A 22041-nucleotide genomic window follows, 5' to 3' on the forward strand; every position below is an offset into this window, starting at 1 on the left:
GTGAGGAGGCAGCACAGAGATTTATTCACTTTTCAGCTGACAGGCTGAATGCAACATCAGAGAATCCTACAGTGGCTTGGGTTGGAAGGGACCTTAAAGATCATCCAGTTCCAACTCCTGCAGGATGACCTGGATTTCACCACCTCCCATTTTCCACTACATAATATAAATATTTCATTGATATGAAAAGCAGGGTTTTATTATATAATGGGAAATTGTTTCCCATTTCTTTGTAATGCTTTGGCATCTGTGCTGCAGTAACTGATATCCCCCTTCTGAAAGACACAGATCTTCTATTATCCCACCTCACTGCTTTACTTACTCATTTCAAGAGCATTGGAAATCCATCATTTCCAGTATGTTCAGAACATTTAAATTTTTATCTTCTTAATCTTGAAGGGTGGTTCTCTGCATTTTCCTCTAATAAAGAGACTTTTGTCTCTCTTTTTGTTCCCCCTCTAATAAAAGCCAGCTTTCCATGGTTCACTCCACAGAGGGAATTATTGCCATCTTCTTTAAGGAACCCTGAGCCATGGATGACAGGATTAATTACATTTCCTACATAATCTCTTCCCTGGAAGTATGATATCTGTCCCTAGATTTTGCAGAACTTTGCAACCAGCAAGGAGGAACCAGTTTTGTCCAAATGCCCAACTCCTTGTACCAGAAACTCACATCATGGTTCTCCTCGTGCCATGATCAACAACTAAACAAAACCAAAATAAAGATGAATTTTCAAAAATTAAACTTCAAAACCTGCACCCAGATGCAACTTTTCCATCCCAAACCAAAATGACCCAAATCCATTATGGGTCCCAGACAGGAAAATGAGTGTCCACCTACCCTGGTTTTCAGGAAGCGTGACTGGGAGTGGCGGTGCTGCTCCAGCTCCTCCTGCACGTGCCTGCAGAAAGCCACGGCGTACTGCCGGCGGTAGTGGGGGCTGAAGTTCTTGATGGTGGCCTCTGTTTTCCCTGAGGTGGAACAGAGATTTAAAGGTATTTAATGCACATGGCTTCACAGTCTGTAACACAGAACCAAGGCACTTCTCACCAGTAACCCAAATTCTTCTCTTTGGAGAAGAGGCAGCTCCAGGGTCATCCAACAGTGACTTTCCAGTACCTGAAGGGAGCTCACAGGAAAGATGGAGAGACACTCTGGACAAGGGATGGAGTGACAGGACACAGGGAATGGCTTCCCACTGACAGGAGGCTTAGATTGGATATTGGGAAGGAATTTCTTCCTTGAGGCTGGTGAGGCCCTGGCACAGGGTGCCCAGAGAAGCTGTGGCTGCTCCTGGATCCCTGGAAGTGCCCAAGGCCAGGCTGGACAGGGCTTGGAGCACTCTGGGATAGTGGAAGGTGTCCCCGCCCAGAGCAGGGGGTGGAACTGGATGGGCTTTAAGGTCCATCTAACCCAAACCATTCCATAATTCCATGAGAAGACCTCCTGAGTGTACCAAGGGCCACTCGCTGCACAGATCAGGAAACCCTTGGAGATGCATTCAGAGGGAATTTGTCCAGGCAAATATTTAGTTTGGGACTTTGTTTTTTCTTCTAAGATCAAGTAAAGAATTCCCCAAATCCATTTCTCAAAGGAAAGATGCTCTCTGCCTCTCCCTGGGGCACGCTGCCCCAGAGCCAGGGATGGTCAAGGGGTGAAAGGGTTTTCAAAGACAACCAGTGATACTCGCTAATGTTCAGCCATAGGAGCCAATTTTATCACTTACTGAGATTCTAAAGATGACTCAAAGCGCTACAAAAGATTTTTCTAGGCTTGGGCACTACAGACTCATCTTTGTTTTAATGTAAACATATCCTCAGTCATGCTGCAATAAACACTAATCTGGTATTGTCTCGCTGTGATCAAGATCTCATGGGTAACAGCAATAAACACACTGAGGTCTCACTTCTGAGAATCTTAAAACTATTTACAAGCAATTAACTCATTAACCCTACCACTGAAATAATGGTGCTTTGCAGACAGTGAAGTGAAGCTGAAATTAAAGGCATGTGCATTTATATGACTGAAAGAGTCTGTAGCAATGCAAAAAACAGAACCTGGCCTATGATCTAGAGAGCATCCCAAACACCCTGGATCCTGGAGAGATCCCTTTCTTCTTGGTATTAGAGAGCTCCATGCCAAAGGGCTTTTTCTGAGCATACAACAGAGAAATGCAATTTCACATCTCCAGCAATTTTGATGCTTTCAAAATTTCATTTTGTTCTGCTTGGTGGGGAAAAAACATAATATTTTCTGTATGAGAAAAAAAGGTAATTCTCAAACTAAGACTTATTAATGCCTTTAGATGGACTCCTAGACCAGGACTGGCACACAGTATTCCTGAAATGGAATTCATGGAAGTGTTCAAGGCCAGGGGCAAGGAGCAATCTGGTTTAGTGGAAGGTGTCACTGCCCATGGCAGGGCATGGGACTGGATGGGTTTGAAGATCCCTCCCAACCCAAACCATTGTGGGATTCTATGAATAATTCCCTAATTTCCTAACACAGATGTGCATGAGAAGACAAACCTACTAATTCACCTCTCCTTCTGCAGGTGAATTTGCAGTGTGGTGCAGAATAAGACGCACCCCCAAGTTCAGGGGCAATGCCAACACTGCTGTTCCATGACACCACCTTTCATTCCAGCCACTCCTGGGTCACCAGCTCAGAGAGGTGAGCTGCAGCCTTCTCCTCCATAAGCACCAAAGTGACTGCTGCCCTCCACTGAACTGTAAGCCCCATTTCCCCCACTGCTGTCCCACTCCAATCCGACACCAGCCCTGGGAGACAGACCTGACACCCTGGAGCCCTCTCCGGGCACACGGAGGAGCTGGCTCAGCACTGGCACAGCCATCCCACTCAGCTGGAGGGATGTCAGAAGCAGAATCAGTTCACCACTCATCTAAGCCTTTCACAGAGTTACTGTGGGACAGCACCCTGTGACAATCTGGACTCCAAATCTTCAGCTTTAAGATGGATTTTTAGAGACATACTGATTATAGGATGTGCTTGGGTATAATAGCAGGATATGGTGCTGCTAAAGCAGAATATCCCAGCCCTATAAAAACTAGCCTGCTTTGGGCAGAGGCATAGACTTATTCTCCAAATAAGGACAAAGTTTCCCAAAACCTTCCTTAGAGCATTTTTTTCCCTCCTGGGCCCAGCCAGCAGTAGGATGTTGTTGGCCCCAGCCCCAGCAGAGTTTCCTGCTCAGGGTTTGCCCCTGTTTTGCACTGTGGCTTTTTCTTTTCCAGCTCGCATCATCCTCTCAATTTGTTAGAGAGGGCTCTGGGACACTGCACCTCACTTGGCTACTGCCTGCATCCTGCAGTAAAAGTTTGTAGAGGAAGTGGGACAAAGAATAAAATTCTGGTGTTGGGAAAAAAGCTGCAACAATCACAGGAAATACCTGTAATTTTGGCAAAGTCTCTCAATTAAGGCTAAATGGCCTCAGAAGTGTCATTCTTCACTGTCAGTACTGCTTAGATCAGCTTAAAGCACAGTGACTGAAGAGAAAGAAACTCTGCAGTTCACAACATACACGTCAGAAATGGGACATTGATGATGTAATTTTTATGTGCAGACTATATTTATGACAAACCAAAACAAGAATCAAGAGGCAAATGTTTCTGGTTACTTCTTCCCATCTTCACACTACTTGCTGCAAAGGACCTCTGCATTAAAAATACTCCTCCCTCTTAAAATTAGAAGAAAAGTTTATTTAAGGAGATTGTGAGTGGCACCATATGAGGACCCGGCCTTGCAGGGCTTGGCTGAACAGGAATTTCAGTGCTACCTGAAGGTGGGAAGAGAGGCAGACAGACCCTTGACCCATTATTCCTCAATGGATATTTAAACTCTTTTGGTGTACAGAAAATAAAAATATGCTATCTGAAAATAAACATGATGGAAACAGTCCTGAGTAACAGAAACTCTTCCCATGAAAAGATAACATGGGGCAATTGGAGATAAAATACTCCAGGGCAGTTGAAAAATGAGTTCCCCTAATTCTTTTCCAAATTTAGTGTGGCTGGCTTCGTCAGAGCTGTTTATATGGAGCACAGTCAATGCTCCCACTTGGCTGGTCTGGCAGTGGCACAGCTCCAGCCCATATAAATGGGACTTGGAGCCCAGCAGCTGGGATGTTTACCCTGGGAGAATGAGGAGTCTGATCAGCTCCAGGAGGAGCCTGCATGCAACCTCCTGCTCCTGTGCTGGAGAGATGGACTCCATGACTGATCCCTGTGGGTTCCTTCCAATATTCTGTGATATTTTGTGATTCCATGGACCAAAATTACCAACAGGAAAAGACAACTGTGATGGAGGTGGAAGGATTTCCATCAAATTAACATGGAATTCCTCCTTTACAGAGGGACTAGATCCCGCTCCAGAATAAACTTTGCTAATACTTCACAATGCACCTCCCGCTCTGCAGAACTGCCCCTGCACATGACCACAAACTTTAGCATGAGCTATGATACCTCTTTTAAGAATTAAAACAAATGTCACTACACTGAGAAACAAGAAACATCATCCTGTTGCTCCCCTGGAAATCAGTAATCATTCCCAAATCTTTTTTCCATGCTTTCCCCCTGCCTTTGACCTTCTTAATTGTGCACCCATGTTGGACACTTGTATGTAACTCCAAGCCCACAGAATGGCCTCAAATACCCAATTTTATAGTGGCAGTTTCCCTGCTTTTATTGAAATAACTGACATTCAGATTTTCCAAACAAGGGCACTCTTCAGCAAGTTCTCCCAGGAATGAATTCCTGCTGGTCTGGCTCCCATTGCAGCCTATCCAGCTCTCCCTGCCACATCTCCCTGCTCTCAACAACGTTGCCACGTGGCCAGTCCAGGTGCAGGTCAGGAAAGCTCAGGAAAAAAGGTCAGAAAACAATAACTTCTTGGCTGTCATACAAGAGAGTCATTGCTCACACTCCCAGAACTTCAGCCATTTGGAAGTGAAGAATGGAAAGAGGGAAGGACTTGCCATAAAAGCTATTTCACTTAAATATTGGTGTTTGGCAGTAAGGGCACCCTTCCAAGAGCAGGGAAATGTTCACAATCCCCCTTCACAGCACAATTGCCTGCACTCAGCACCTCTTGGAAAGGGTTTTCCAAATATACCACAACCAGTGATATCAATCTCTTTGGAGGTCTGGGGGCTGATGTATGTTCTTAGACCATATAAGCCCCAGGAGACATAAATGTAAAGGAAATAGATTATTTGCTGCATTAAAACAAATCCTGGACAAAATAAAGCCTAAAAGAAATAGGCACTGTGTGTGTTTAATGTCAGTACACCCAGCACTTCAAACAAGTAAAGCTGTGAGACAGAACAGGAACAAATCACTTTGTCTTATTTCCTCCACCAGACCATGAGCAAAGCTGTCAGAAAACAATCTAAAACGCTCAGCTGATCATACCCACACAGTGCTCCACAAGCCAGGATGGAGCCCACAGCTGGGGGCAAACTTTTCAATTATAAACCAGAAACCAGTTAATCTAGATGTACTGTATGCCTAAATGCAAATTGAACTTTAAAATTACTACTGTCCGTCCGTCCATCCATCCATCCATCCATCCATCCATCCATCCATCCATCCATCCACACAGTCTTATTCTCACAGCCCATCATGGTAGCAGCAAAATGAGCTAACAAAACAATTCCAGTGTTCAGCTCTTGGGCCAACTTCATCCCAAGTCCCAGAAAAGCACAAATCTGATTGAGATAAATGTCTGAAATTGCAGATGCTCTATGAAAGCCCTGAAAGCTGGATGTCAGTACTGGCACCTCTGAAATGGGCTGGATGCTCAACAGGCTGGAAGAGAAGGAAGCAGAAACTGACCATAAAAACTGCTTTTCCTCAGATCACCCTTCACTGCAACATCATTATCAGTTGTAAAATGCATCTGGTAGCCAGAAAACCTGTGAAAGTGATTCTGTTTGGCACATCCTGACAGTGCCCACCACCCTCCAGTGCTCTGGGTTATAGAACAGAGGGATTATAAGTGATTCCCTCTTTCCTTTTACAAGGAGTGGGATTTACAAGTGATTCCCTCTTCCCTACAGTCTTCTTCTTTGTGCAGTACTTACAATACCACCCAGGAAGTGTTTAAGGTGCCAGACTCCATCTAGGAAGGCAATGTAAACTACTCTCGTTGTTGAAAGCACAGCTCATTTTGATCTTTATTTGTAGAAATAGTATTTCAATTAATCTGAGTCATGACGTAATACCTGTTAGGACAAAAAACGGATGGCAGACACAAAGGTTCTGATCTGGCTGGATCACCTCTCACAGGTTTTGTTTGCACTCAGCCAAACCCAGCAGCTCTGGTTGGTGCAGTCACCCCTCTTTTCCCATGCAGGAACATGTGGTTTGCACCTGGTAAAATACTGAAGCCAATTATTTATCCCAGCCTTGGTTTATATTAATGGAGAGTGCTCTCAATAAAACCTTACAATTCTGTGACTCCAGTGGTGTGCACACACCCTCAAATCACCTGTTTGCCATGCTGGCAAAATCCCTGTTAGTCACCCAAAAGTCAGTGCAGAGCAGCAGGTAACACCCATCACACCTCAGACCAGCCTCTCCTCACATCTCAGCATACAGCACTCCTCAGGTGCTTAGTCCATCTTCTCTATAGGAAAAAACTGATGCTGTCTTGTGAAAAAAACCAGATTTTTTCACAAGTTTTGCAGCTGAGACCAGTGGGTGTGATATTTGTGCTCCATCAGAAGCGAAGCTTTTGTTTCACAGCAAGACAAACAAACACGTTTGTAAGGTCACCTAGATATGATCCCTGACAAAAGAGGTGCCAAAAGTAACAGGGTCCATTCCAACCTTGCAGATCTCCCTTTCTACAATTTGGCCCCAATACTTTGCCCTTCCTCAAGCGCTCTGCTACACAAGGCTGTATTTTGTACTGAGATGGACAATTATCCCATAGATTTCCAAAGGTTTCCATCCTTATGTTGTTCCCAGGCAGCTTCAGGAGCATCTCACATTCAGAGGGAGCAGATTGAGCTCAGTGAGACCTCATGCACTCTCTAAAAAATGTTTGTTTTGTGAAGAGAAGCTTGTGATCTAACTATGGAGCTTGCTGGTTTAAGTTAATCCTGAATGATGAATGATTATTGAAAATGAAGAACAAACAGCACAGATCCTGCACAAACAGAGTGGCTCTTGGGTCCAACTCAGAGACTCATTCCTGCAGCTCATTCCCCTGCTCCCACTGCCCAATCCTTATTTATGGGAGAAGGAAGATTTCACAAATTGCCTTTGCACTTCTGTCAGGCTAAAAATTCCTAATAATAATGATTTACATAAAGGCCAGTGCTTGTGGTTGATCAGGCTGGAACAAGTCAAGGGTCTGATTAACACTGTGTCAGATAAGCTTATCTCAAAGGCTGCTAAAACCCAACCTTTCTTGGTAATAGGGTGAGAAGCAGCAACCCTGTCTAGAAACAATTACTCATGGTCAGATTCAACTAGAATAAGGTCTGACAAGACTTTATAAATAAGCTTCTTTCACAGCACCAGAAGGAGTTGGGATTTAATAACCAAATGAACACAATCTAATTCCTGGTGGGTCACATGAAACTAAACGATGATCTGTGATAAATAAATTTGGTGAAGGTCAATGATTTTCAAGTTTTGGGGGTTTTTTCAACTACCTGAGCCACGAGTTGAGCCACTCCTGGGGACACAGACACCAGGCATGCCTTGAGCAGCTTTCTCCAGTCCAGATCTCAGCACCACGTTACACATCACTGGAGGTCACACAAAAATGTTTCTTGGGAACATTTAAACAGCATTCCAAAAATGTAAGCCAATGCTGCATCACCCCTTAAATCAGGATGATGTAGTCCCTCTGCCCTCCCTTTCGGGTGACAGTTACCTCACTGCCCAGCCATCCACTAGACTAAATGACAAAAAGACAGAGAGATAGATAACAGAAATAACCACCTTCATGACATTAGCTGAAGCTTTTTTCTGAATATATATATATTTATCTATTTATATATATTATATATATATTTTTAAAATATATAAATAATTTATACAGATGCACACACACCTTCAAAATATTATTTTCATGCTTGGCATATGCTCATACAAATCTGGGAGATATTTTTACTACTTTCTTTTTTCTTAATTACTTTGCCAAATTGTACCACTCTACATGGCTCTATCACAAAATCACTCCAGGGAGTACAGGACATTGGCCAAAGCTATGAGTACACACACGTCTTTCCATAAGGAGCTTCATTTATGCTGAGATTTCCTTACCTAAATTCCCTTTTTTCCCTCACCATTCCAACTCCTGTCACCATCAGCCCAGATGGACTCCTCTAAGTACTGTATTTCTCACAAAGTAATCACTTTTTAAGCACTGTAGCAGAAGGCCATTATTCCATGGCAGGATTTTATTCCATTTCTCTTCAACAAACACAAACTGCAAAAAACAGTAGCAAAATGAGAATAATGGTAACACTGGAGCCTCTTTTATTATTATTTTCCTCATCAATTCTAAGGCATTTGCTTCACTTTTGGCTGCTGTATGCACTGAAAATGAGTAAATACCATGGTTTCCAAAGGATTTTCAGCTAAGTCTATGTGCAAGAAGGGTAAAACAAAGACTAATCTCTAAATTAAACAGAGGTCTCAAAGCAAGGACATTTACTTTAATGATGGCCCAACACAACCACACAATTTGATTTTACCACAGGAAATAATTTCCGCCTCAGAGCCCCTTCTTGCCACTCTGAACCTCACAAGAACACCTGGGTGAATACACAGATTTAACCCAAACAAGCACCATTCAGAGTTTTGAAGCCCATGGCCATACCCATGTCACAGCTGTGCCAGCTGGGACCATTTCCCAGTTTCACCGGGTTTACTTTGCTTCTGCCAACACTTTGTCACCTTGGTCCTCTGCAGCGCAGAAACTGTGAAAGGGCATTTTGAGGGGAACAAAGAGCCAACTTCTTGTGAAAATCAATAATTGGTTTTATTCCTCTTCCTCCTCATTTAAAAAGGACAAAAATTTATACATACATATATGTATGTATATAATATTAGGCTTCTAATAAAACTTTATTACACAGGAAGAGGAGCATGTAAAATGCAATTCACATTCCAAAGAATTTTTACATTGTTTTTACCTGACTTCCCACTTTACATTCAGCTTGAACAATAAAAATGGAAACATTTTTCCTTTGCAATGCATATTTAGTCATTTTTTCAGGCTCTCAATAGTTTCAGGTTATAATACTGGATTATGACTGCAGGAAAATATAACTTGTGAGAGCAAAACATTGGGCAGAGGATGGGAGAACTTACTTTATAAAACTAAAAAGTTCGAGTGAAGCTTATAAAATCTCTTTAATGTGTCATGTATTTTGTTGTTACAAAGCTTATAAAATCTCTTTGATCTGTTATATATTTTGTTGTTACACAGCAGGGTGATACAATGGGATCCCTTTCTGACCTCACATGGGCTTTGCTGGCCATGCAGATGCTACAGCATTGGAATCGTTCATGGAATTGTTCAAGGCTGACACAACCTACAAGACAAAAATGTTCCACTACATTGTGATCAATCCTTCAAAGCCTTAGCTAAGACAAACTAGACAAACTCTCCTTGCTGGTAGTCTGTTCTCATGTTCAGAAAAATAACATAATAGCTCTAAAAACGTTTGCTAAATCTTCAGAAATACATGTATTTAAAAAGAGGATTGCATTCATTGCTTTCCAAGCAATACTGCCAGGCATTTAAAGGGTCTGTACCCATGCAGCTGAAGGTCTCCTCTTTCACAAACAAACCCTTCTCTACCCTTCCGTGGATGGTAATGTCCCTCAGGAAATCCACACTGTTCACTTTTCACTCTGCACGAGACACAGGAGGAAGCGCTGGCGCCTCATCCTGTGGGAAAGGCTTCTTCACACAACTGCTAAAAAGCATCAATTAAGGCAGAGTTTAGAAGACAAGTGTATAATTATTACATGGAGCTGCTCACCCAACCTTGTGTAAGACAGTTTTTTCTGTGCTTATTACAGATGGGGAAGGGAAACTGCAGCTCTGTGATGCAACAGATCAGCTTTATAATTTAAATTAGTGCAGAAGTGGCACCAGAGCATCAGCCACTGATCCAGGAGATCCCCTGATCTCCTTCAAGCAAGGGTGGCACAAAGGGAGCAAGATGCACTGAGGCTGTGAAAAGGGAGACCTTGACCACATCTCCTCTCACTCCTCAGTCTTGGCCTGGTTCTCTCTCTCACACTTTGCTCTGATTCTCCCATAGCAGCTGTGGCTGCCCCAAAGTCCCACTTCAGGATGGGCCACAGCCTTTTGCTCTCTTCCAGCTGTGAAATGGGTGCAAAAGGAACAGAATTTGCCTCTTCCCTTGTGAAACCAATGAAACCACTCCAAAAGCCCCTACTAAGTCTGGTCCAGGGACAATTCAAGGGAAGAAGCAGAGAAAATGAGGCAAATAAAAATAAAATGAATGGGAAAGGACAAACAGAAGATGGGAGATATGGCTGTCTGGCAGCCTGGGAATGCTCAACATGGGAGACCTGCCAGTGGCCTCCTTTCCCCTGTTTTCTCCCATTCAAAGTTGAACAAGGGCATAATCAAGATCCCAGTATTTCCAAAGCACTGTAAAAGAATAAAACAAAGTGATCTAAATATTTTGGGGTTTTTCTCTGGCTAAAAGGACCCATTAAACTTCAATAATCATTCCTTACTTGGCAGAATTCATGCCTTTGATTCCTTCTGAATTAAAGCTGGGACCTTACTAATAAAAATACACCTTCTGCTACCAAATCAAGAATAATTCCTGAAATTTTATCCTGAAAAGAGGTCAAGTAAAAATCCAAACAACCCCTAACTTTCTGCAGCAGTATCAAAGATGAAGAATCACCTTTATATTCCCCAGGTTTGCTGTTCCTACAGCCCACATCACCAGAGGCAGAAACACTCCCAGGTGACAAGGGCACAGGTCAGGGGAATTTAAGGAAAAAGGGAAACCAAAGAACTGTGTTCAGAAAGGATTTGTTGTGAATGCCACAGAGGACACACACAAAGGAACACTCCTCTCACAGTCTCTCCTGTGCAGACGTGGGGGTTTAAGGCCTCTCTGTTCCGGCACACTGTTCAAAAGTATTTATTTTCTTTTTCAGGCTGCTATTTTTAACCATAACTCAGAGACAGGCTAGAGTCCAACAGAGTGTCTGCCTGCACTCCCAGACAGACAGGCACAGCCACAGTGTCACTTGCTGTGACAGGAAGGTGGTGACACACAGCTCTGCAGGTCCCAGTTCCCTTGTTTCCTCCACAGGGCTGGTTTCACCAAAGCCCCTTTTATTCAGAGAAATCAGCTCAGAGGGGTTCCATCCAGCCACCTGGCATGCCAAGTGCTGTGCATTATTCTTCTTCCTCCTAGACCACTTTCAGATCCTCAAACACTCATGAAAGCATCACTGGGAGGACAATAGTTACCACTGGTGTTTGTTTTCCCATTTCTAAGAGGACTTCCCAGGAAGAAGCTCCACTCACCACAGCCCCTCTCACTAAGCCTGTGCTTGAGGCTCCTTGGCTCTTCCACCCCAATGTTTCAGTGCTCCTTCCTTCTTAAAAAAAAGGGAGATAAGGTGCCTCATTTCCTCTCCATTTATCTTTCACGTTCAAAAGGGCTTCTGACAACATGACTTGAAAGGACAAAACCAAATTCAAACCACCTTCTCCCTGTGCTGTGTTTGTTCAGTGGGGCCACGCGAGGTCTGGGCTCAGAAAGGCAGCTGGGCAGGTTGTTATTAAGGAAAGGAAATTTGTTCCTGAGCATTTATTGGGAAATGGTTGGTGAAAGCTCTCCTGCTGTTCACAGTGACCCTGTGCCTCTGGAAGCCTTCATGGCCCTCCATGGACAGACACACCAAACCCTCCCGCCTGCTCACCAGGACCTGGGGGGCTACACAGAACCACCCAAAAGGTGTTCAAGGCTTGGGTTTATATCCATGCTTCAGCCAGTGCATTTAACAGTTTGCTTTCATCTCTCTTGCCTTTGTATGACTGGTTATGCAGCTCCACTTTTCTAAGTCTCAGCTCTTCCATCAAAGGTCTCTATGAAGTTCTCCCCATCAATCCAATCTGAGCTCCTGCCATGGTGGATGCTGATACATTCCCTCTTTCTGGAGAGGAGTATGTTTCACTTGTCTGCATCAAAACTTAAATTCTTCATTGTTCTGTGTTTTGCAAAATTTATGGCACCAAGAAAAGAGCAGCCCTAAGAATGCAAGATGCAAGAGCTGTGCCATAAGGGTTTTATTTGGCAAATTTATGTATATCAGATCACATTTTCACTTTGTGAATGCAGAAGTAATCACTAGTAATGTGACTTTAAACATATTTAGCCCCTGTATAACAATGCTCATTCTGAGTCTCATCCAAACCTGAATTCCTCCAAAAGCTGCCTGCATTTCCTCACTAGAGCTACATTTCAAGCCATGTTTGCATTCTTCAGGGGTGCCTTAAAGGCAAGCCTGTGGCTTTCTGAGAAACAAATGCAGGGAAAACCACACAAACCCATTTTCTATCTTCATTTGGGCTGATGGGACTTCATCAGCCTGATGAGGTGAGAGATAAGCCCTGAATTTCTACAAAATATTTTCTCACTTAACACCCAGTGTGGCGTCAAAACACCCTGAATAGCTCCAAAATCCACAACAACACTTCAGAGACTTTTCCTCCCCTTATTACTACTCCCAAAGACTTTTACTATACAATCAATCACCCCTGCCAATGAGATGCTACTCCTGCAGCAGCAGAAATTTTGCTGCCCTGAAACTGTTTCTCTGCTATTTGCCCTTTCAAGCATCCCTGCGCCAACCGTTTCACCACAGCTTTTGCATAAACCCAGCAGCTTCACACAAACAGGCAGGCTCTTGATTAAGGAAAAAGCAGAGCAGGGAAAAGTGTAATAGAACAAGAATTCTGGAAAAGTACATTCAGGTTTGGGCTTAAATGGAGTCAGGACCTTTTCTTTGCCAGTCTCAGAAATGCTGAGGTCAGGACAACAAAACACAGATTTAACATCCTGGTTTCCAGTTCTGTTCCCTCTGAGGGACACGTGCCTTAGCCAACAGCCACAAATCCATTGTTCAGGAGGTGACACTCTTCTTACAACCCCTTCTGAACAAGAAATGAGGTCAGGTCCTTCTGTTGTAATTACTTCCCCTTTAGAAGCACCTCTGGCACTAAGAAGACACAGACACTGAAAATTCAAAGGTGTTTTTTTCAAAGTTACTTTTGCTGCCCCTGGTGTGAGGCAACTCCTCCTGTTTCCAAAACAGCTGGTACCAACCACCAGTTGCCAGGTGGGTGCTCAATGCCTCTGAAGCCAAGCTGAAGCTCTAAATGCCAGCTGGAGTTCTAAAAATTACAATTTTTGTTTGGATGTATTAAAAATATCTGCTTAGTGTGCTTAAGAAGAAGCTGCTGAGAGAAACATGAAAGCATCAGGTCTTATCTCATTCAAAAATTACTAGTACAGAGCAACACCAACCAAGTCAGAGGAGATCATGCAGCCCTGGCTTCCAGACTGAGCAGATACCCTGATAAGCTTTTTAAACTCCTGATCTCTGAGGGTTCCTCTGATTTGTAAAACAGCATGTCTTGAAATTGAAATAAAATACAGAAATGTAGTCAAGACACCCACCATACAGAAGTAAAACTTTCCTGAGGCAGCAAACATGATTTGTTTTTTTTTTAAAAAGGCATTAAAAAGAAAATACAAATCTCTTAAGGGCACCAGAACCACTTTTATTGCAAATCTGCTCTGGCAAACTAATTTTTTAAACATACGCTCTTCTTTGCTTACCTACTGTATATAAATTGCATATATTCTGATTAACATTATTCAGACCAGAATAATTACATATCAGAGAGATGCCTAATAAGCTCATCTTTAAACTCTGTAGAACTAAGAAAAGATCCCAAGCATATTTTATGAATATAGGATGGCATCAGGTGACAAATATATGGCACAATCCATTTTCTTGTGGTTGCAAACAAGCACCACATGAATGAATGTTATGGGGCTTGTTTTGCATTATTAAGGATGATAGGACTTCTGAAGGAAAGCAAAAGTGTGTTCCGGAATTGTGAGACTGTGAAGACAAAAGAAAATTAGTCGCACACAATATGGTAAAGAAAACACACAAAAAGCAAAACTGCATTTTACCAGCAGCAGGCACTTCACTGGAAGATTCCATAAGGTTTTCTGAATCAAACAGCTGCTACAAGAAGTAGCAATGAATCAAGACACTTTGGATTTACAACGAGAATTGACAAAGAAATATTTTCAGTTACTGTAACCATATTGTTTTAGACTTACTTCAGACAAAAGCTATTTCAACAGGAAAACCTGTCTTAGCCAACAGCTGGAAAGCTCATAGCCTTATTCTGGAAGGAAGGGGGCCTGTTACTTTTTACAGATGTCTCCATTCTCATCATCCAAGCAGAGTTAAACCTCTGAACAGAGAGATGGGCCCCATCTGAAATGCAGCTCTCACATCCTCCCAAGGCTGCGCACACTCACAGCCCTGGCACCGGTTCAGCCAAGGCACCAAACACAACAGCCACAGAAACTCAGCCCTGTGCAATTGCCACTCACAGTCAGCCCGGGTTTTGGGGCAGCCCCTCACCAGCAGAACTGCAGACACCCAGCTGTCAGAGAGGCTGGGTTTTATTTAAAGCAGCTCTTCTGCAGATGGTAACAATCAAACCCAGCCAGTGCTTCCCTCCAGCGCTCAGCCCCAACGCCCAGGGAGATCCAGGTTTAGGAGCACCCCCAAGGGAAGTATGAATTTGGTTTATGGCCACAAAAGTAACACCTGCCAATGCCAAGCGCTACAGAAAGAGCAACTTTTCAGTTGACCACACTTCCTGCTGGCCTGCACATTCAAGGCACGCGAAGAAAACGCCGTGTAGCAAGAGATGAGTAACTAACAAACCACAAGCTCTTGCTCAAAAGTACCACGTAGTATTTTACACTCAGTGGTGTGGGACATTTGTTTACTCTGGTAACTCCTCTGTCTCCCAGTACCAGCTTTAGTCACCCTCATTCTGGTGTGGGATGTGATGAGCTGCTTCGTGTTTTTTCCAGTTGTAAGGGAAGCTGGTGCTCAGTTCAGATGGGGCCTTCCTCCTTCATTCACTCAGAACTCAGCTTCCTCCTTGTACAAACCCAGTGCTGCCTCAGTTTCTGATGTCACCACTACGTGGCCACAGCTCCTAAGGGATCACCTTGAACACACCAAGCCCAGGCTCCTAAGTCTCCCCCAGGAGCTTCTTTTGTCGCAGCTCTCAGGTGTGTGTCACACCAAATACAGCCTCAGTTTTGTTCTGGGCATTCTTCCTCCCCATTGCTTCCCTTGGGTTTGGTAGGACATGATGGAAACACAGAATACTAGAATCATTCAGGTTGGAAACCCTCCCAGACCATGGAGTCCAACCTGTGCCTGATGCCCACCATGTCACCAGCCCAGAGTACTGAGTGCCATGCCCAGACACATGGAGCACAAGCAGCAGTAATTAAAGTTACTTTCCTTTACAATCACACCTAAAAAAACCCAACTTCTACCTCATATGTACCTGTCCCATTCATTGCAGAGCTCTGAAAGTTTGTGGCACAGTGAGCTGGAAATAGTGGGAATTTGATTTATATCTAAAAGCAGGTAAACACCACTCCAGAGAAGCAGATCTGTTTCTACAGCAGAATGTAAATCTGGACAAAACCACATGGCACTTACAGGAAAAGCTCACACATGGCTCCTGCCACCTTCTTTTCCTGATATACAGAAGTGCTGAGTGCCTGAGCACAGCAAGAACCTGGCTGGAAACTTGGGGAGAGCATCAAAATGGTCAGTTCCCCAAAACAATTAGGCACCAGTTTTGCCCAGACCCAAATTAACAGCCATAACTCCTCGGGCATGAAATCAAACAGGACCAAGATCAGCTAAGCAAAGGCTGCACAGCACTTTGCAGCTTGGCAGGTGCACAGGAAATCCCAGAAGGAAAGAAAAAAACCCAAGCAATGAATGTGGGGTTTCCTACTGAATGAAGCAGTAGTAAAAACCACCAAAAATAAGCACTTGCACCCTGGTCTCCTTCAAGCATCAGCAATGAGTTCAGGGCTTCAGATCCACGGAGCTTTTCCACTCCCCCTTAAGCCTGTGAGGTACAAAGCTGTGTTGGCTTTGCCCATGGCTGTGAACAGCTGCTGGGAGCTGTGGCAGCTTTTTCCTAGCCTGCACCAAGGACAAACATGGAAACAGCAGGGTTTAGTCCAGCAGGAAAACATGGGCAGTGGCTGGAAACCTTTCCCACTCACCTCCAGTCTCCCTCATTCTACCTCTATGGTCCCCAAACCCTTCCCTTGCTTGCAGACCATGCCTGATCTGCTCAAAAGAAGAGGAAAATATGGTTTCTTTAGCTTAATTCACAAAAAAATCCCAAAACCTCCCCAAAAACCCCCAAAAACAAACAAACCAAAACCAACCAATCAACCAAAAAACCCAAATGAAAAAAAACCCTCATCCATTTTAGCTGCAGTTTTCTCAAAATGACTATTTCAGGCAGATGCTCAGCATGGAAACTTCAGTCTGGACAGCTGAAGGCTGGCAAAGCCTCATCTGCAACTGCAAACACTGGAAAGTGTCTGGCAGGCTAAATTACAGTGATATTACTTTATAGAATAACCTTAAAAAACAAAAAAGCCTTTTTGTCCTTTCTTTTGCACAGACCCAACCATTAAATCTTTGCCTGAGGATGATGAAAACTTGCCTTTCCTCTTGTGTGACCACTGCAATATTGGAATATCAAGTGAAAATACATAAAGATCCTCTGAATCACGCTCAGTAAAAGCAATCTGGTCCTTAGAGTGTTCACCCAAGGTATTTAACATTCCAAATCCTGCTCCAAGAGTGGTGTCTCCAACTTCACAACAATGCCCTGCAGAGAATCACAGCACAAACAGCAACTGTGGTTTCATGCAGAGGAAGGGAAATACCAAGTAGAGCTTTAGAAATGCCTTCCTGAGACAGGAGATGAGAGGGGCTGAGTGAAATGGATACTGAGTGGGATGGAGCTGGCATCTTCTGGAAATTTGAAGCAGCAACACCCATGTACCTCCTTGGCAGGCAGAAAATTTCCAGATACAGCACGTGAGGGTATTGTTTTTAGCTGAGGTCCCAAGCACAACAAACCAAAAATCAGTAGTGAATGGGCTATCCCAGGAAAGGAGCAGGGATCTGGTATGCATGGCCAGAGTGGCCTCTGAGCCCTGCAAAACCTGCAGCTCCCTTCACAGGGAACATAAACCTCCAGGGGAAACCCCAGATGGATTTATAACATACAGAAGCTGTAGGTATTTCTTTCTAAATCTAAGGTTGGATGTGAAAGCATTTAGTGATGGGCTGGGAGCTGGGATTGTTCAGCCTGGAGAAGAGGAGGCTTCAGGGAGACCTTGTTGAAGCCTTTCAGAACTTATGGGGGGCTTACAAAAAATTATGGACAGTGCAGATAGTGACAGAACAAAGAGGAGTGATTTTAAACTGCCAGAGAGAAGAGATAGATGGGATGTTTGGAAGAAATTCTTCCTTGTGAGGGTGGTGAGGCCCTGGCACAGGGTGCCCAGAGAAGCTGTGGCTGCCCCTGGATCCCTGGCAGTATCCCAGGCCAGGGTGGACAGGGCTTGGAGCACCCTGGGACAGTGGAAGGTGTCCCTGCCCATGGCAGGGGGTGGAACTGAATGAGCTTTAAAGTCGCTTCCCATGGAATGAACCTGGAAAAACACCAGCATTTTGAGGAGCTATGAACAAGGAATGAACCTGGATAAACACCAGCATTTTGGGGAGCTATGAACAAGGAATGAACCTGGATAAACACCAGCATTTTGGGGAGCTATGAACAAGACTGTCTTACAGCATTATCAAAGATCTCCTTACAAGATCTCTGTGGTTTGAAAAGGCATCAGTGGTGCTGAGGTGTTGGGGAGAGCCCACAGCCTGCCAGGCACTGCTGTGGGCAGCTTTTCTCGGCAGAAACCGCTAACAGGGGGATGCTTCACATGTCCTTCAGCAGTGATGTGTAAAAAAGCCCAGCCTGGAGATCAGTTGACACATTCACTTTGCCAAAAGCTCCAAAGCAGAATTCCTTCTGGAGGACAGATCATGGCTTGCTCCTGGCACAGTACAGAAAGTGGCCAGCAAGCCAAAACCCTGCTGCTCTTTTCCACCAAGGAGTGGAGTGTCTGCAGCTGTGACAGCCCTGGAGCAGCTTGGCTCGAGGGGTCCTACACCCAAGGGAGGCACAGCCCATGTCCCTCTGAGCCCCTGGAGGCTGACCAGGCAGCAGCACCCATCTCTCCCCAATGGTTATAGGGGCGTCTCCCCCAGTGACACCCCAAAAACCACCTGGGAGACCCTGGGCTGGTGGACTCCCAGCCGGGAGTGCACAACAGCAGTGATGGTCACACAGCAGCCTGGGCGTCACCCTGGCACTGCCCCCTCCTCAGGAACCACAGGGTGCAGGGCATGGCACAGCTACAGGCTTAGAACCAATCTCATCACAAACAGCACCCAAAGGTCACTTGAGTGATTAATTTTGGCTAAAAATGTTTACTTAGAAAATAACTACTCTACTCCTGCTCTCACTTGTTTCCTAAAAGAATTTCAACGATACAAAAACTATCCACATACTTTAGCAAAGCATACTGCTTTTAACCTCTTACTCATGTATTCAGAAAAGCCCAAGAGTCAGCCTTGCTTTTGTTTTCTGCTTCCTGCACTGCAGCTAAGACAACTCCCTAGCTTTAAAAAACATGCAATAAAAAAGATGCAATAACTACATAACAACTTTGGTAGTGCTACAATGACCCAAATATTTTGTCTTAAAGCTTCAGGGCTAGCCAAAGTGTAACAGCAACTACTTGGTCAGACCTATTAACAAATACCACAAAAGCATGAAAATTAAAGGCTTGTGAATTCAAGATATAACACTTAATTAAATATTCAGAGAAACAAAGTCACTAAAATCTCAAATTATCCATACCAAAATAAGCTTCAGTGCAGAATCAGCAGCAAACTTATTTATATATATATAAGACTACTAGAAAGACACAGGACAAAGATTTTAGGAGATCCAGGCGGGAGAACCCTTTCTTCACAGAAGTTTGAGGCATTTGCACAAACTTTAATCCTGCTTTAAGAGTTGGCCTTGTTTCATTCCTGTCCTTTAACTGCAAAAGCAAGTCAAAGGCTTGCAAGTATGATCAAAAACTTGAAACAACTCTTAATTGTTCTCCACGTGTGAAGAGAACAGCGTGGTTCCATGCAAAGGAGAAAGCTGTACTTTAAAAGCACTTTATGAATATCACCCTTCCCCACCTAGACACTGGCTCTGCAGCTGCCACTGCCCAAAGGCACCACCAACAAAGCTGCTTTCATCATCTCAGAGCTTGCTTTTTCTCCTTTTCATACCAATAAAATGTCTATCAGATGCAAAGTGTGTCTTACCATTTGTGGCCAAGCTGCACTAATTTAAGAACTTCCAGTATTCAAGATTGTGGAAAACATCAAGTACAAAGCACACCTACAGCGTGTCTCTCAATTACAGATTTGGGGCAAGGATGAGCCTGTTTCTCACTTCTCTATTGAGATATTCTTTCCACTGACCCCTGTGTCTAATTCAGCACTGTACCTAGTTTCTTCTACAGTGACAAGAAAAGCATGAAAAATACCACATGCCTTCCCCTATAACCCTGTGGCTTCCCTCCCCTCACACTACCCAAAAAAAGACCAGAGAAAAGCCACCTTTCCTTTTCCAGACCCAGTGATGCTGCACATCATCTTTAAGGGTACTTCCTGTATGTGGGTTGCTGTGGTGCAGGGCCTTGAGATGATCCTGCTGAACAGGCACAGAGCCTGATGCAGCTCTGGGACACAACTGGGCAAGTGGCATTTCTGGGATTAGGGAAACCTCAAGCCACATACAGAAGGCAAATGGGGTGTGATCACAGACAATACTTCTACTGACAAACTAACTAAGGAAAACTGAAAAATTTCACCTCTTGCTTTGATTAGGGAAATTCTGACCATGCCTGTTGCAAGATAACATGGTTGGAAACTTCCAAAATTGCTCGTGGAGCTTTTGAGAGGAGTTAATAATGGACAATTTGAGCAATGGAAATGGAACAGAGAAGGTATATCCTCCCTTAGTCCCCCAAAGCTGAACCTGAAAGTTACCAAGGACAGTAAATTCTGTCCACGTGGGTGGCAAAATCCTTTTCCACCAATCACATCCCTGGATGCCTTTTGCTTGCATTCAGTCAAAAGTAAGAAAAAGCACTTGGCCCCTTGAATTAAAGGCCATAAAACCCAAAGAGAAGCTTCCTCTCCTTCCCAGCACATTTATTAAAACTATGGGATGAAAATCTGCTACTGGCTCCAAAAGCAACAATCTCTCTGAGCACTAAAACTTCTCAGAAAATAAGGAAAGCCAGAAGGATTTTCCTTTAAAACACTTATTTTTTACAATCTTCAAGAACTTGGAAACTTTGCAAGGTGCATATAATAGAATCTTACATGCTTATTGAAATCTGAATTTCCTGTGTGCTTTACCTCACTTCTTCCTTCCGTGGGTATTTATCCCTGTTTGGATTGGATTAGATGGTACTACCATGAATTCTGGATTTAATACAAGCTTCTGAATGAAAATATTATTCTGCCTCTTCCTTAGACTTTGGGAGTTGCAGGCAAATCCAATCAGCTTTTACCATAAACCTCACCTGGTGAAAAGGAAAAGCAGCCTCTAAGATGCTGTTAAATCCAGAGAGACCCCACTTGTAGAATTTGGTTGGAATGACCCTAAAGCCCATCTCATTCCATCCCCTTCCAGGGATGGGCACTCCTGCTCTGTACAATGTCCCAGCCATGCTCACCTACAGAAAATGGAAGAGAGAATTTCTGGAACTCAGAACAATCCAGCTTGGAACAGGCTGGAAGCAAAGGCAGGGAGTGCAGCAAGACTTGTTCAGAGCCCTGCTGTACTTGCAGTCACACACCAAATTAAAACCAGAAGGATAAGGGACAGTTTAAAGCAGAAAATCCAACATCCAGCCCGAATGCCTGTCCAAAAAAAGGCCAGCTTTTCCACAATTAATTCCAAGTCATTCCTCCATCCTGCAGCCCTCCTCCTGCCAGCTCTGTGCACCCTGGATGAGGCTTTCACTCCAGAGCTGTGTCAGGGTTCTGTCCCTCTGAGCTGGTGGGACTCATCTCTGTACCACCACTGGAATTTATTCAGCAGGTTTCCTGGAAAGCTGACAACCATTTCCTATCTTGTCTTTCAAGACAGGCTGAGGCTCCTCTTCAGCCTCTAAAGTGGGACAGAACAGGAGTCTCTCTGCTTTTTCAAGTATGCTGCATCTTGTAGGATCACACCTACAGTGTGTGATCATTGTGCAAAATCCCGACTAAATTACCACCACACTGAAATTCCTAAGTAAAACAAATGGCCAGAAAGAAGTTTCTTACAGGCATTCAGTAATAGCTTTCACTGTCACTTCAAAAGAATAACAAAGGTCTGCCTGGAAAAACTTCCTAAACAATGAGGAAATCCACAGGGTGAATCCTGGGTGCCACAGGTCAAATAATCAAATATTCACTGTCCCACCTGCCTGGGGGAGGAAAGAGATGGAAGAGAAGAGAAGGAAGAATCTGCATTTAAACAAATAAATCCAAAGCCAATTACTACAAAGCCTCTGGAGAGATGTCTCTTAATAGAAATGGGTAGCCAGGATATGGTCAAGCATACTAAGTATCTTTATGAAAAAACAACCTTCAGAGAAGTTCAATTTTTCATATGCTGAACTGTTTTGGAGATGCACCTGTTGAAATTACTGGTGTTAGGTGCTTGAAATCTTTCCACTTCTGCAAATTTAAAAAAAATTGTCCTGACACACAACTC

At 43.8% G+C, this 22041-nt stretch overlaps 1 protein-coding gene across 1 annotated transcript in view; it reads right to left on the reverse strand.

The window, feature by feature from the left end:
- The window catches only part of NIBAN1 (niban apoptosis regulator 1), a 53921-nt gene that overhangs the window by 27649 nt on the left and 4231 nt on the right, over positions 1-22041 (reverse strand). Inside the window, exon 2 of the mRNA XM_005487040.4 lies at positions 844-974. Coding sequence (XP_005487097.2) covers positions 844-974 — 131 coding nt within the window. The remainder of the gene's footprint in view (positions 1-843; positions 975-22041) is intronic.

Source organism: Zonotrichia albicollis, chromosome 8 (genome assembly GCF_047830755.1).
Source record: "Zonotrichia albicollis isolate bZonAlb1 chromosome 8, bZonAlb1.hap1, whole genome shotgun sequence".
Classification (NCBI taxonomy): domain Eukaryota; kingdom Metazoa; phylum Chordata; class Aves; order Passeriformes; family Passerellidae; genus Zonotrichia; species Zonotrichia albicollis.